This window comes from Salarias fasciatus, chromosome 20 (assembly GCF_902148845.1).
Source record: "Salarias fasciatus chromosome 20, fSalaFa1.1, whole genome shotgun sequence".
NCBI classification, from domain to species: domain Eukaryota; kingdom Metazoa; phylum Chordata; class Actinopteri; order Blenniiformes; family Blenniidae; genus Salarias; species Salarias fasciatus.
This window is the reverse complement of record NC_043764.1, coordinates 28,548,821-28,560,636: the sequence shown is the minus strand read 5'-3', so window position 1 is coordinate 28,560,636 and position 11,816 is coordinate 28,548,821. Positions and strand designations below refer to the sequence as shown.

At 44.1% G+C, this 11,816-nt stretch overlaps 1 protein-coding gene across 1 annotated transcript; it reads left to right on the top strand.

The window, feature by feature from the left end:
• Positions 1 to 556: 556 nt before the first annotated feature.
• Positions 557 to 2,420, top strand: LOC115408274 (zinc finger protein 568-like). The gene is made up of 2 exons (XM_030118927.1): positions 557 to 1,117; positions 1,202 to 2,420. The coding sequence occupies exons 1-2, from the start codon at positions 1,090 to 1,092 to the stop codon at positions 2,065 to 2,067; spliced, it is 894 nt and encodes a 297-aa protein (XP_029974787.1). The 5' UTR covers positions 557 to 1,089; the 3' UTR covers positions 2,068 to 2,420.
• The last annotated feature ends 9,396 nt before the right edge of the window (positions 2,421 to 11,816 follow it).

Below are 11,816 nucleotides of genomic sequence, written 5' to 3'. Positions count from 1 at the left end.
TCCCACCACTCTGTGAGAGACTTGACCACCCAGAGACTAACTGCTGCTGCTGAGGAGATATTCACCCTGTTTCAACAAACTGTGGTTCAGTACGAGGAGGAGATTGGTCGTCAACGCAGAATGCTGGAAATCAACTGGAATCCTCAAATCAAGTTACACAGAACAGGTATAGAAACGTGTGAATGAACACATGAATGTGACTGCTGAAGGTTCTGGATCATTATGGCGCTGTGATCGGATGTGGTTGATGGAAATATGACGACTTTCCCCCTCACTGGTCTGCCCAGTGAAGTTGTGCAGGTTGATGTTGTTTAAAGAGGCATTTCCTGACATTTAAAAGCAGGACTCTTGTCATTTACTTGTTTGAGAAGCCAAATTCTTGTGAAAGTAAGATAATCTTTTATCTTGTGGTTTTGTTTCCTTGCAGAGCTCCAACAGGACCATGACTGCAGAGAGGAGCAGCTCTTTAAACAGGAAAAAAACTGGTATCTAGAACAGGACGAACCAGAACCTCCACAAATCAAAGAAGAAGAACCAGAACCTCCACAGATCAGAGAAGAAGAACTAGAACATCCACACATCAAAGAAGAAGAAGAACCTCCACACATTAAAGTGGAAGAACCAGGACTTCATCAGTTTAAGGAGGAGCAGGAGGAACCAGAATCTTCACAGATTGAGGAACACAAGGAACTCAGTACCAGCCAGAAGGGAGAACCATTTATTCTGAAGGTTGAAAGTGAAACCTTTAAGGTTCCTTCTGTTGAGGATCAAAGTGACCTGAGTGAACCAGGAGTACCAGAGACTGAGCAGTTCCTCTCTCAGGACTCTGAAGTCCACCATGTGAAAAGACACACCGACTCAGAATCAACTGGAAATGCAAAGCTGAAAAAATTCAACGTGTTTCATAGAAACAGTGTGAACAACTTTCATGTTTCAGAGAAGCAGGCTGAATGTGAAAAGCTTCTTTGTGAAGAAACGTGTGAGAAAACTGACCATAAAAAACATCAATTACGTCAGAAAGCCAAAAAGGTCACTGATAAGAAGACGATTTGCCGAACACGTGGTAAAAGTGTTAATCAGCAGACTCATATGTTGATCCACATGGGAACTCACACAGGTGAGAAGCCTCATTCTTGTGAAACATGTGGGAAACGTTTCAGGAAATCAGGTAATTTGCTGGCCCACAAGAAAACCCACACAGGCGAGAAGCCATATTCTTGTAAAATATGTGGCAAAAGTTTTGCTCGACAAAGTTATTTGAAGGTTCACATGAGATTTCACACTGGTGAGAAGCCATATTCTTGTGAAACATGTGGAAATGGTTTCAGTAAACGGAGTAATTTGTTGCGCCACTTGGGAACTCACACAGGTGAGAAGCCTCATTCTTGTGAAACATGTGGAAACAGTTTCAGGCAACGGAGTCATTTGTTCCGCCACATGAGAATTCACACAGGTGTGAACCCATATTCTTGTGAAACATGTGGAAACAGTTTCGGGCACCAGAAGAATTTGTTGCGCCACATGAGAACTCACCGAGGTGAGAAGCCTCATTCTTGTGTAACATGTGGAAACAGTTTCAGGCACCGGAGTAATTTGTTGCGCCACATGAGAATTCACACAGGTGAGAAGCCTTATTCTTGTGAAACTTGTGGCAAAAGTTATAATCGACAGAGTTATTTGAAGATTCACATGGGAACTCATACAGGTGAGGAGTTTTCTTGTGAAACATGTGGCAAACGTTTCAGCCAAGAGAGTAAGATGAAGGTCCACATGATAACTCACACAGTTGAGAAGCCTCATTCTTGTGAAACATGTGGCAAAAGTTTCAGTCGACAGAGTCATTTGAAGGTTCACATCAGAATTCACACAGGGGAGAAGCCATATCCTTGTGAAACATGTGGCAAAAGTTTCCGTCGACAGAATAATTTAAAAGTTCACATGAGAATTCACACAGGTGAGAAGCCTCATTCTTGTGAAACGTGTTGCAAAAGTTTCAGTCAACAGAGTACTTTGTTGTCTCACATGAGGACTCACACAGGTGAGAAGCCTCATTCTTGTGAAACGTGAAAAAAGTTTCAGTCGACACAAGTAGTTTGTTGCGCCACGTAAAGATTCATACAGATGAGAAACGGTATTCTTTTGAAACATGTAGGAAAGTTTCAGTCAACAAAGTGATTTCTTGGCCCACATTGAAACTCACACAGGTGAGAAGCCATATTCTTGTGAAAAGATTTCTTAATTGTAATTCATTGCTTCACCACCGGAATACTCACAAATGGATGAAATCATGAAAGATTATGAGAGATGTCATTCAGGAAGTCCAGCTTGAACCCAAAATCACAAGAAATCATCCAGTTTGAAGGAAATATTACTGATTCAGACACTGTTTGGACTGTACTTCAGGAAAATATCAGTTTGTGGTCTGTCACAATAAATATGAACTTTCAAGAAATATTAAAATGCTGTTGTGAATCCAGTGGGTTTTATTCTTTCCTGTTTCTTTTCTAATTGACATGACAGAGTTGTATTTTAACTAGTGCATTCATGTGATCAAAACAATTAATGTAATTAATTACAGGATTTGTAATTAATCTAATTAATTGCATTTTAATCTCATATCTGCTTTCGGTCCCCAAGTGAAGAATTCGAATTTAGGGACGTGATAGAATTGTAGTGCCTGATTCATCAAATGAATACACTGAGAAGAGAATGTTTGAAAGCCACATTTTTGTTGTAGTCCAGAAATATTCTGGTAGTTTTGTGGCTTTGATGATACAAGCATGAAATTTGGTACACAGTTATAGAATACCCTTTGGAATCATTTTGGATATAGGGACATTCCAGAGCACCCCAAGGGTCAAAATGGTGGCCATTTTACAAAATGGCTGCCATGAATAACTAAACTCTGCCTAAAAGATCAGCAAAGTCATATGTGCTTGGTGCAAAACACAATGTATTGAGTATAATATGATTTTTATCAACTAGTATGCACATGCTTTATTATCTATTTCATATTTGACTAAAAATATGCATATATGGTGGCCTATGAAAGGCATAGATAACAGTTTACCATCGCAATAATGCATGGCTGGAAAAAGAGCTCTGAAACAAAATCATACATCTGAATGACACCTGAATATTGTCCCTGGAAATATAAATGGATCAAAAAAAATCAAACTTGGTGAAAGGAACTTAGACCCCATGAATATCTCCATTAATAATTACAAACCAGTAGCTAGCAATGTCGTGATTAAATGCACAAATTTGCAAAATCGATATTGCTGTACTATTACAATGGTGTGTTCCTATTGATTTGGTTTTAATATGGTCCTGAACAGTGCAAAGAAATAATGTATGGTGGCCTATTGGGGACACCAAGTGCCAGTCACCCAAATCTCGATTGTGTATACAATGCATCTCCTCTGGGCTGGGGTTCAATATTTTGACGTCCAGTCAAAGGTAAGGTAAGGTACTTTATTGGTCATTATACAGTGAATGTACAACGAAATTTGTTTCTCTGCATTTAACCCATCCATCGATGCCACTGAGGCATTCCGTATGGAGCAGTGGGCAGCTGCGGGGAGCGCCCGGGGACCCATCTCCAGATGTGGGGTCAGGTTAATGGTCAGAATCACCTGACTGGAGGATTGACCTATGGTGCATGTTATTGGTTGACGGGGGAAACCGGAGATCCCGGAGGAAACCCATCCAGACACGGGGAGGAACATGCAAACTCCACACAGAAAGGCCCGCACGGTCCGGGGAATGAACCCGGGACCTTCTTGCTGTGAGGCAAGAGCGCTAACCACTCAGCCACCGTGCTGCCTCATAAGTCAGAGATAAGTCAAGAACACAGCTGCAGGTGTCATCTCTGAAGAACGACTGCTCCCTGCTCTCTAGGTTGTTCATTGCGTCCCAGATACCTGATGGAGATCTCGATGAGTTCTTCGCACACGAGAACCAAGCATGTCCCCCTGCACTGTCAAACATGGGCAAGATGAGACTTGGAACAAAATCTGATCTGGTTGGCTGCTTAGAACATCTGGTCAGTCCACAGGTGAATGCTGCTACAGCTGCTGCTGCCGCTGCTGCTGCTTATCCAGCAGCTGAAGTCATCATACTTGACGGTGCAGTGATCATCAATATGCTGCCACCTGGCCCAGCAAAGACCTTAAACAACTATGCATCACAAATATTCTTGCCATACATCACATCTCAGCTGCAGCATACGAGCAGGGTGGACATTGTCTGGGATGAATACCTCACAGACAGTTTGAAGGCAGGCACTAGGAAGAAACAAGGCAAAGGCATCAGGAGACAAGTCGAGCCATCTCGTTCCATTCCTGCTCTCAAACTGGGCTCTCAAACCGAGCAAGAGGGGTCGGCGCCGGGGTGTCTGTGTCGCCGCTTTGCTCTGCTGAGTCTTCTCTGTTTTATGTTGATTTTAACGTCTGTCACTTGGACCGTGATCTCTCTGCTGGTGTATAACCGCCATGAATTACTAAAAATCAAGGAAGCAGTGCAATCATGTGTGATCTTCAATGCAAGCAAGGCGGGTTCTTGTTACCTGGCTGACCTCCCGGAGCAGCTCCTCCAGGTGAATGCGTCACTGGCCAGGAAGCGTAAATGCCGTGGGAAACGATCCGGCCGGCTTGTGAAACTGAAAGCCCTCCTGGCTCTTTCTCCGGGTGTGGTGCACTTCTCCTCACTTCCACCGGATCTCAGAGACTGTTTTCACCGGTATGTTTTGCAGCGCACAATCGCTCCAGTTGGCGCTCAGCTGGTGCCCATTATCGGACAGCGGGAGGATCTCTGCGCGCTGCGCCCTCGCCGCCCTCATCTTCCGGGTTGGAGTGGTGTGTCCTTGGGTAACCTCAGGCTGCTGGGCCGGGTAGCTCTAGCGGCTAACGTGTCAGCATATGCTACGAGGTGCGCGCTCGTGATTGCAAGATCCATACTGAATAAGACATTCATCTTGCAAGATTTCTTCTCATCACGATCACTGGATATATTGTTTTTAACTGAGACGTGAGTCAACATTGGTGAGTCCTCTCCTTTTTCAGAGCTTTTACCTCCTGATTGTACTTTCATCAACGCACCAAGAGCCACTGGTCGTGGTGGAGGATTAGCTACTGTTATATAAAACTGCATTTATCACAAAGTGACATCGGAGTGGACCTTCGCCTCCTTTGAACTGAGTTGCTTCGAGTTAAAAGGGCGACAGACTGATCCAGTGCTGTGCGCTGTCATTTACAGACCACCGAAACACGATAAGGATTTTCTGAATGACTTTTATGAATTAGTTGCTTTTGTTCTTACATGTTATGACAGGATTTTAATTGTAGGTGGTTTTAACGTGCATGTATGTTGTCCGTCTAAACCAATGGCCAAAGATTTTTTGGACTTGATTGAAGCTTTTAATCTGACACAACATGTCACTGGCCTGACACAAGTACATGGACACACTTTAGACATTGTGTTGTCTTATCGTTTCTCGGTGGATAATATTAATGTTGAAGATGCCTTGTTTTCTGACCACTGTCCTGTCATGCTTGTTATATGCCTAAGTGCTGACACGAGGCTGCCGGTAGTGCGTCATGGCCGCATTATAAAAGTCTGGCACTGCAACTGATTTTAACCCTCGCTTTACTTCTGCTGCGCACAGCCGTTTGGCCTCCAATCCAACCATGAATACGGATGAACTCATGATATCTTTTCTTTTCATTTGTTGCAATGTGCTGAACAGTGTAGCTCCACTTAAAATCTTGCGCTCGCAGTCTAAAAAGGAGCCTTGGCTCAATGACACAACGCGCGCTGTGCGACGTGAATGTTGAAGGGCGGAGCGTAGGTGGAAAAAAGACCATTTAAGAATTTGGTTTGAAACCTCCAAAGAAAGCTGGAGAAAGTACCACCTTGTGGTTAAAACTGAGAAAACTAAATACTTTTCAGAGTTGATCGCCAACAGTGTCAGCAAACCTCGTGTGCTTTTTAATACCATTAAGTCAGTTGTCAATCCGAATCGCTCCACTGTATTGGAAATGACGAAAGCAACATGTGAAGAGTTCCTTTCCTTCTTTATTGAGGAGGTTGCTGCTATAAGGGCCAATATATCTCCTCCGTCATTTTGTGTTTCTGAGGCCTCTGAGTGCCCTGCTGTGTTCAGCCATTTTAAGCCCACTGTCGGTTCTTTCAGGGATAGTAAACAAACTTAAAGCCTCTTCTAGCCCTACAGACCCTGTCCCACCTCGCTTTTTTAAAGAGGTATGGGACACCATTGGCTCCTTTGTTCGGAAGATAATTAATAGCAGTTTGGTTTCTGGTACTGTCCCCACCTTTTGCAAGAGTGCTGTTGTTGAACCACTGCTTAAAAAGCCTGGCCTAGACCCTTTGGTTTTAGCAAATTATCATCCAATTTCCAAACTCCCTCTGGTTTCAAAGATATTGGAGAAATGTGCGCTTGCCCAACTGCAACCGTTTTTAGATGCAAGTGACATTTTAGACCCTTTCCAGTCAGGATACAAAGCATTTCATTGTACAGAGTTGCACTTCTTAAGGTTTTTAATGACTGATGCTGGCAACTCTGCCATTTTAGTGCTTTTAGACCTGACTGCTGGTTTTGACACAGTACACCATGCAACTCTTTCATTTCGCTTGGAAAACTGTGTGGGTGTCAGGGGGACTGCTTTAAAGTGGTTTGAATCTTACCTGAGTGGGAGGTCCTTCTCTGTCAGGCTTGGGGACTCCAGCTCTTCTTCTGCTCTTCTGCACTGTGGAGTCCCCCAAGGTTCTATTTTAGGCCCAATTCTTTTTGCCCTGTACCTCCTCCCACTCAGGGAGATCTTCAGAAAGCATGGCATGGCCTACCATTTTTACGCCGATGACTGCCAAATTTATATGCCCATCACCAAAACCTGCCACTGCCCCCTGACACCCCTCCTCGACTGTCTTGGTGACGTCAAGGCTTGGTTAGCCCAAAATTTTTTACAACTGAACAAGGGAAAAACTGAGATCATTTTATTCGGCGACTCCCTCATTGACTTGGGACCTCTCCAAAATCATTTGTATCCCATAGTCACCAGCCTTGGTGTCACCATTGACAGCGATTTTAAACTTGATAAACAAGTCAGTGCGGTTTTAAAATCGAGCTTTTATCACCTTCGTCTTTTATCTAAGGTAAAACCTTTTTTTTATCTTTTAATATCTTTGAACAGGTCGTCCATGTGTTTATTTCTTCTCATCTGGACTACTGCAACGCGCTTTACACGGGTATAGGCAAAAACGCACTGTCATGGTTGCAGTTAGTCCAGAACTCTGCGGCACGACTTTTAACAGGGGCCAGAAAGCACAAACATATTACCCCAATTTTAGCTTCTTTGCACCGGCTCCCTGTTCATTTTAGGATTGATTTTTAAATCCTTTTGTTTGTTTTGAAAAGCTTTGAATGGACCGGCCCCTCAACACATCACTGACTGACTCCAAATTTACACTCCAGCACGCGCTCTGAGGTCCGAGGGCCAGTCCCAGCTCGTGCTGCCTAAGACGAGACTTAAAACTAGAGGGGACAGGGCCTTTGCTGTGGTTGGCCCTAAACTCTGGAATGCTTTGCCCGTCCATGTCCGAACAGCCCCCACTGTGGACTGTTTTAAGTCTCGTCTTAAGGCACACTTTTATTCTTTGGCTTTTAACGCCGCGTGAGTTGTGTGGTCCTCTGTGTCTTTTAATTTATTTTTATCTTATTTATTATTTTATTTCAAGTCTTTTATTTTATGTTTTATTCATTTTATGGTCCTATTGTTTGTATTTGTTTTTATTTTGTTGTTCTTGTGCAGCACTTTGGAAACTTTTGTCTGTTTTAAAATGTGCTTTATAAATAAAGTGGATTGGATTGGATTCCTGGAAACTGGCAGACCTTTCTTCGCACAGATGAGCACAAGATGGAGCTGTTTGACTTCCTAGCTACCATGATAGCAACAACACACACAGATAAACAAGTCATCGGCATCCCACTACAAAGATGTGGTTTGTACACAGGCCCGAGATGTTGCTGGCCTTGCCTCTTGTAGCCATGAGGAGGCTGATACAAGAATGCTACTCCATGTTGAAGACGCTGTGAGGCAGGGATACAGCAAAGTGTCGATCTACACAGTAGACACTGACTGTCGTGGTTCTTGCAGTGACAGCAGTGACAGCAGCTGGATGTCTGGATATTAATGAACTGAGAGAGTGTCTATCCAAACAGATTATCACCTTAGATAACGTCAGTGTATCCTCCTCCTCTACTGTGAGGAACCTCGGGGTCTTATTTGATCAGGATATCTCATTTAAAGCACACATCAACCTGGCTTGTAAAACAGCATATTTCCACCTGCGCAACATAGCTAAAATAAGAAACATTCTACCTAGAAGCGATGCAGAAAAACTCATCCATGCATTTGTTTCTGCGAGATTGGACTACTGCAACTCCCTTCTCGCAGCCTGCCCAAAAAGTGTATTAAAAAACTTTCAGTTGGTTCAAAATGTGGCCGCCAGATTATTAACTGGAACTAGAAGACGTGAACACATTACTCCCGTTCTAAAATCTCTTCACTGGCTTCCAGTCGAGTTTAGAGTTAGATTTAAAATCCTTCTCCTCACTTACAAAATCCTAAATGGGATGGCTCCAACCTATCTCCAAGATGCTTTAACGCCTTATCAACCAATCAGAGCACTTCGCTCTCAAAATGCAGGGTTACTGGTGACTCCTAGAGTCTCTAAATGGACACTAGGTGGAAGAGCCTTTAGCTATCAGGCACCATTTTTATGGAACCAGCTTCCAAGTGGTGTCAAAGAGGCAGACACAGTCTCCACATTTAAGGTGAGGCTCAAGACGTTTCTCTTCGATGCAGCCTATGATCAGGTCAGCTAGGGACTCTAAACCAAACTAAACTAAACTAAACTAAACCAAACTAAAACAAACCAAACTACAGTAAACCAAACTAAACTAAACTAAATTAAACTAAACTAAACTAAACTAAACTAAACTAAACTAAACTAAACTAAACTAAACTAAACTAAACTAAAACAAACCAAACTAAAGTAAACCAAACCAAACTACAGTAAACCAAACTAAACCAAACTAAACCAAACTAAACTAAACTAAACCAAACCAAATTACACTAAACAAAATTAAACTAAGCCAAACTAAATTAAACTAAACTAAACTATACTAACTAAATACTAGTTTAAACAGTTAAGTATCCACAAAGCTGCCCCAGGAGCTAGAATGCTGTGGGAAGTACGGTGCACTGAGCCCTGTCCTCTAATGTCTGAATGTTCTTCCCTTTAGTCCGTTCATTGCTTTTCACCTGTTGTCCCCCCCTTCGAGGGGGAGTCTTCTCCAGTTTCAGTTGCTGACTCCACTATTACGAGGACCTATGAACAAGCTCCGTCCGGACCGGGAGGTCACTCCTGTCGGTCCTGCCCGTGGACTGGCTTCGGTTCTACTGCTGGGATCCGTGGTTCTTGTGCTGGACCGTCCAACGGACTGTCCTCAACATTGTCCTAGGCTTTACTTCTTATTGTCTCATGCTAACTGTTGCCAAAGCTGTCCGTTCCTGGGAGAGGGATCCCTCCATACTGTGGTTCTCCCCAAGATTTCTTCTTTTCCCACTGGGTTTTTGGAGTTTTTTCTTGCCGGATGTGAGGGTCGAAGGCGGTGGTTGCTTCGTTCTGTCTCGTTACTGTAAATATTGACAGATTACCATTATGCTTATTCACTGTTTTTACTTTTACCGACCAATGTAACATCTTGAAGCCCTCTGAGGCAACTGTTGTTGTGATACTGGGCTATACAAAAATAAATTGATTGATTGATTGATTGATAATGAGCTCTGGGTTGCCTTTGGCATAGGAAAGAACTGCAGGTTCTTGGCCGCTCACGAGATGGCTGTGGCACTGGGACCTAACAAGTATCGAGGGTTGCCATTCTTCCATGCCCTCGCACGGAGAAGACGGCTCCCCTGAGCCCCCCTCCTGCAGGCCCTCGGCGATCAGCGTTGCTGCTTTTTGTAACTCCGATTACGGATATAAACTTTAACCATCGTCTGAAAGCAACAGTCAAGCAAGAGCAAGAGTCTGAAGGGTCTGCGCCTGTAATCTCATCTGAAGTGACTTCAAAAGTTCAATCAGGCCTGCCAAATACCAGCATGTCCTGAGTGAAGTGGTGGACAGTGGCTGAAAGAAACCAGAGTGAGCAGCAGTCTGCTGTGTTCAAACCTCCACCTTGATGACCCACTTCGTCTCCGCTGGACTTCCTCAACATGTGAGCGTCCTGACAGCAGACTGAACCAGGTGAAACAGCGGGGGCTAACAGCGAGATCGGCGGGTCCCCGCTACCCCACGCTCGCGAAGACGAAGCTAGCGGCGGCTAACAGCGAGATCGGCGGGTCCCCGCTACCCCACGCTCACGAAGACGAAGCTAGCGGCGGCTAATAGCAAGATCGGCGGGCCCCGCTATTGATTGCTTGCGAAGGCGAAGCCAGCGGCGGTTGACAGTAGACCGGCGTGCCCGGCGGTGGATGACAAGACCTGAGCTACCCCCCGCTAGCGAAGACGAAGCTAGCGGCGGCTAATAGCGAGATCGGCGGGTCCCCGCTACCCCCCGCCAGCGAAGACGAAGCTAGCGGCTGCTAACGGCAAGATCTGCTGGCCCCGATTCCACCTGCTGGCGGTGGAGAAGCTAGCGGTGACTGACGACTGCAAATGTCCCTGTAACCATCTGCTGGCGTCGGGTAAGCTAATGTGGGGGAAGCTAACGACACGGGGACGTGCCTGCGGCTCAGAGGCTAGCAACTTGAGTCCTAAACTATTTTAACCACTGTGATTAAGTGGCAGCGCCAGGATGCCTCCTAAGTCTAAACATGATACTAAACAGGAGGATGACTATGTGTCACTTACCCAGGTAACGGACCTTCTCCAACAACAAAGAGACATGTTCACTTCATTACTGCAGCAACAACAGGAGAATTTCAAAGGCTTTGTGAAATTAATACTGGAAACCTCCAACACAAGATTGGATGGTTTGTCCAGAGAGCTACAAGAGATTAAAACGAGTCTCCAGTTCACCCAGAAAGAAGTTGATGATATTAAAGTTGCCGTAGCTAAGACATCTGAAAATCATAACTCCTTGCAGAGTGACTTTATGAAAGTATGTGATAGCCTACTAACGTTAACTGACAAGATGGAATATCTGGAGGGCCTGTCTAAACAAAACAACTTATTGTTTGATGGGATTGAGGAAACACCTGGTGAATCAGGGGCTGACTCTGAAAGGAAAGTTAAGAATATCATAGCTGAAAAGCTCAATATCCAGGGGAACCCTGAGATCGAACGTGTGTTCAGAACTGGGAAACTGAGGGATGCGAAGGACAGACCAAGATCTATCTTGGTGAAGTTCCAGAAATACAAAGACAAAGTAGATGTCCTACTGAAAGCCAAGTGCCTTAAAGGAACTAAAATATTTATCAACGAGGACTTTACGGAGGCTGTCCGTCAGAGAAGGAAAGAGTTGCTGCCAAAAATGCGTGCTGCACGTGAGCGTGGTGACATTGCCTTCCTGAAACATGATCAACTAATCATCCATCCTCGAACCAGCACTCCGAAGTTCCCCAGTGACACCTGATATGTGGATCTATGTGAATATCTTCTTTTAATGGCTGATATTAAGTTTTTATCCTTGGTTTTATCATTGTATTGCTTATTATTATTATTATCTTTTAACACCTCATGGTTTTACCTAAAAAAGGTTTATTAATCGCTCATTTAAACATTTGTAGTTT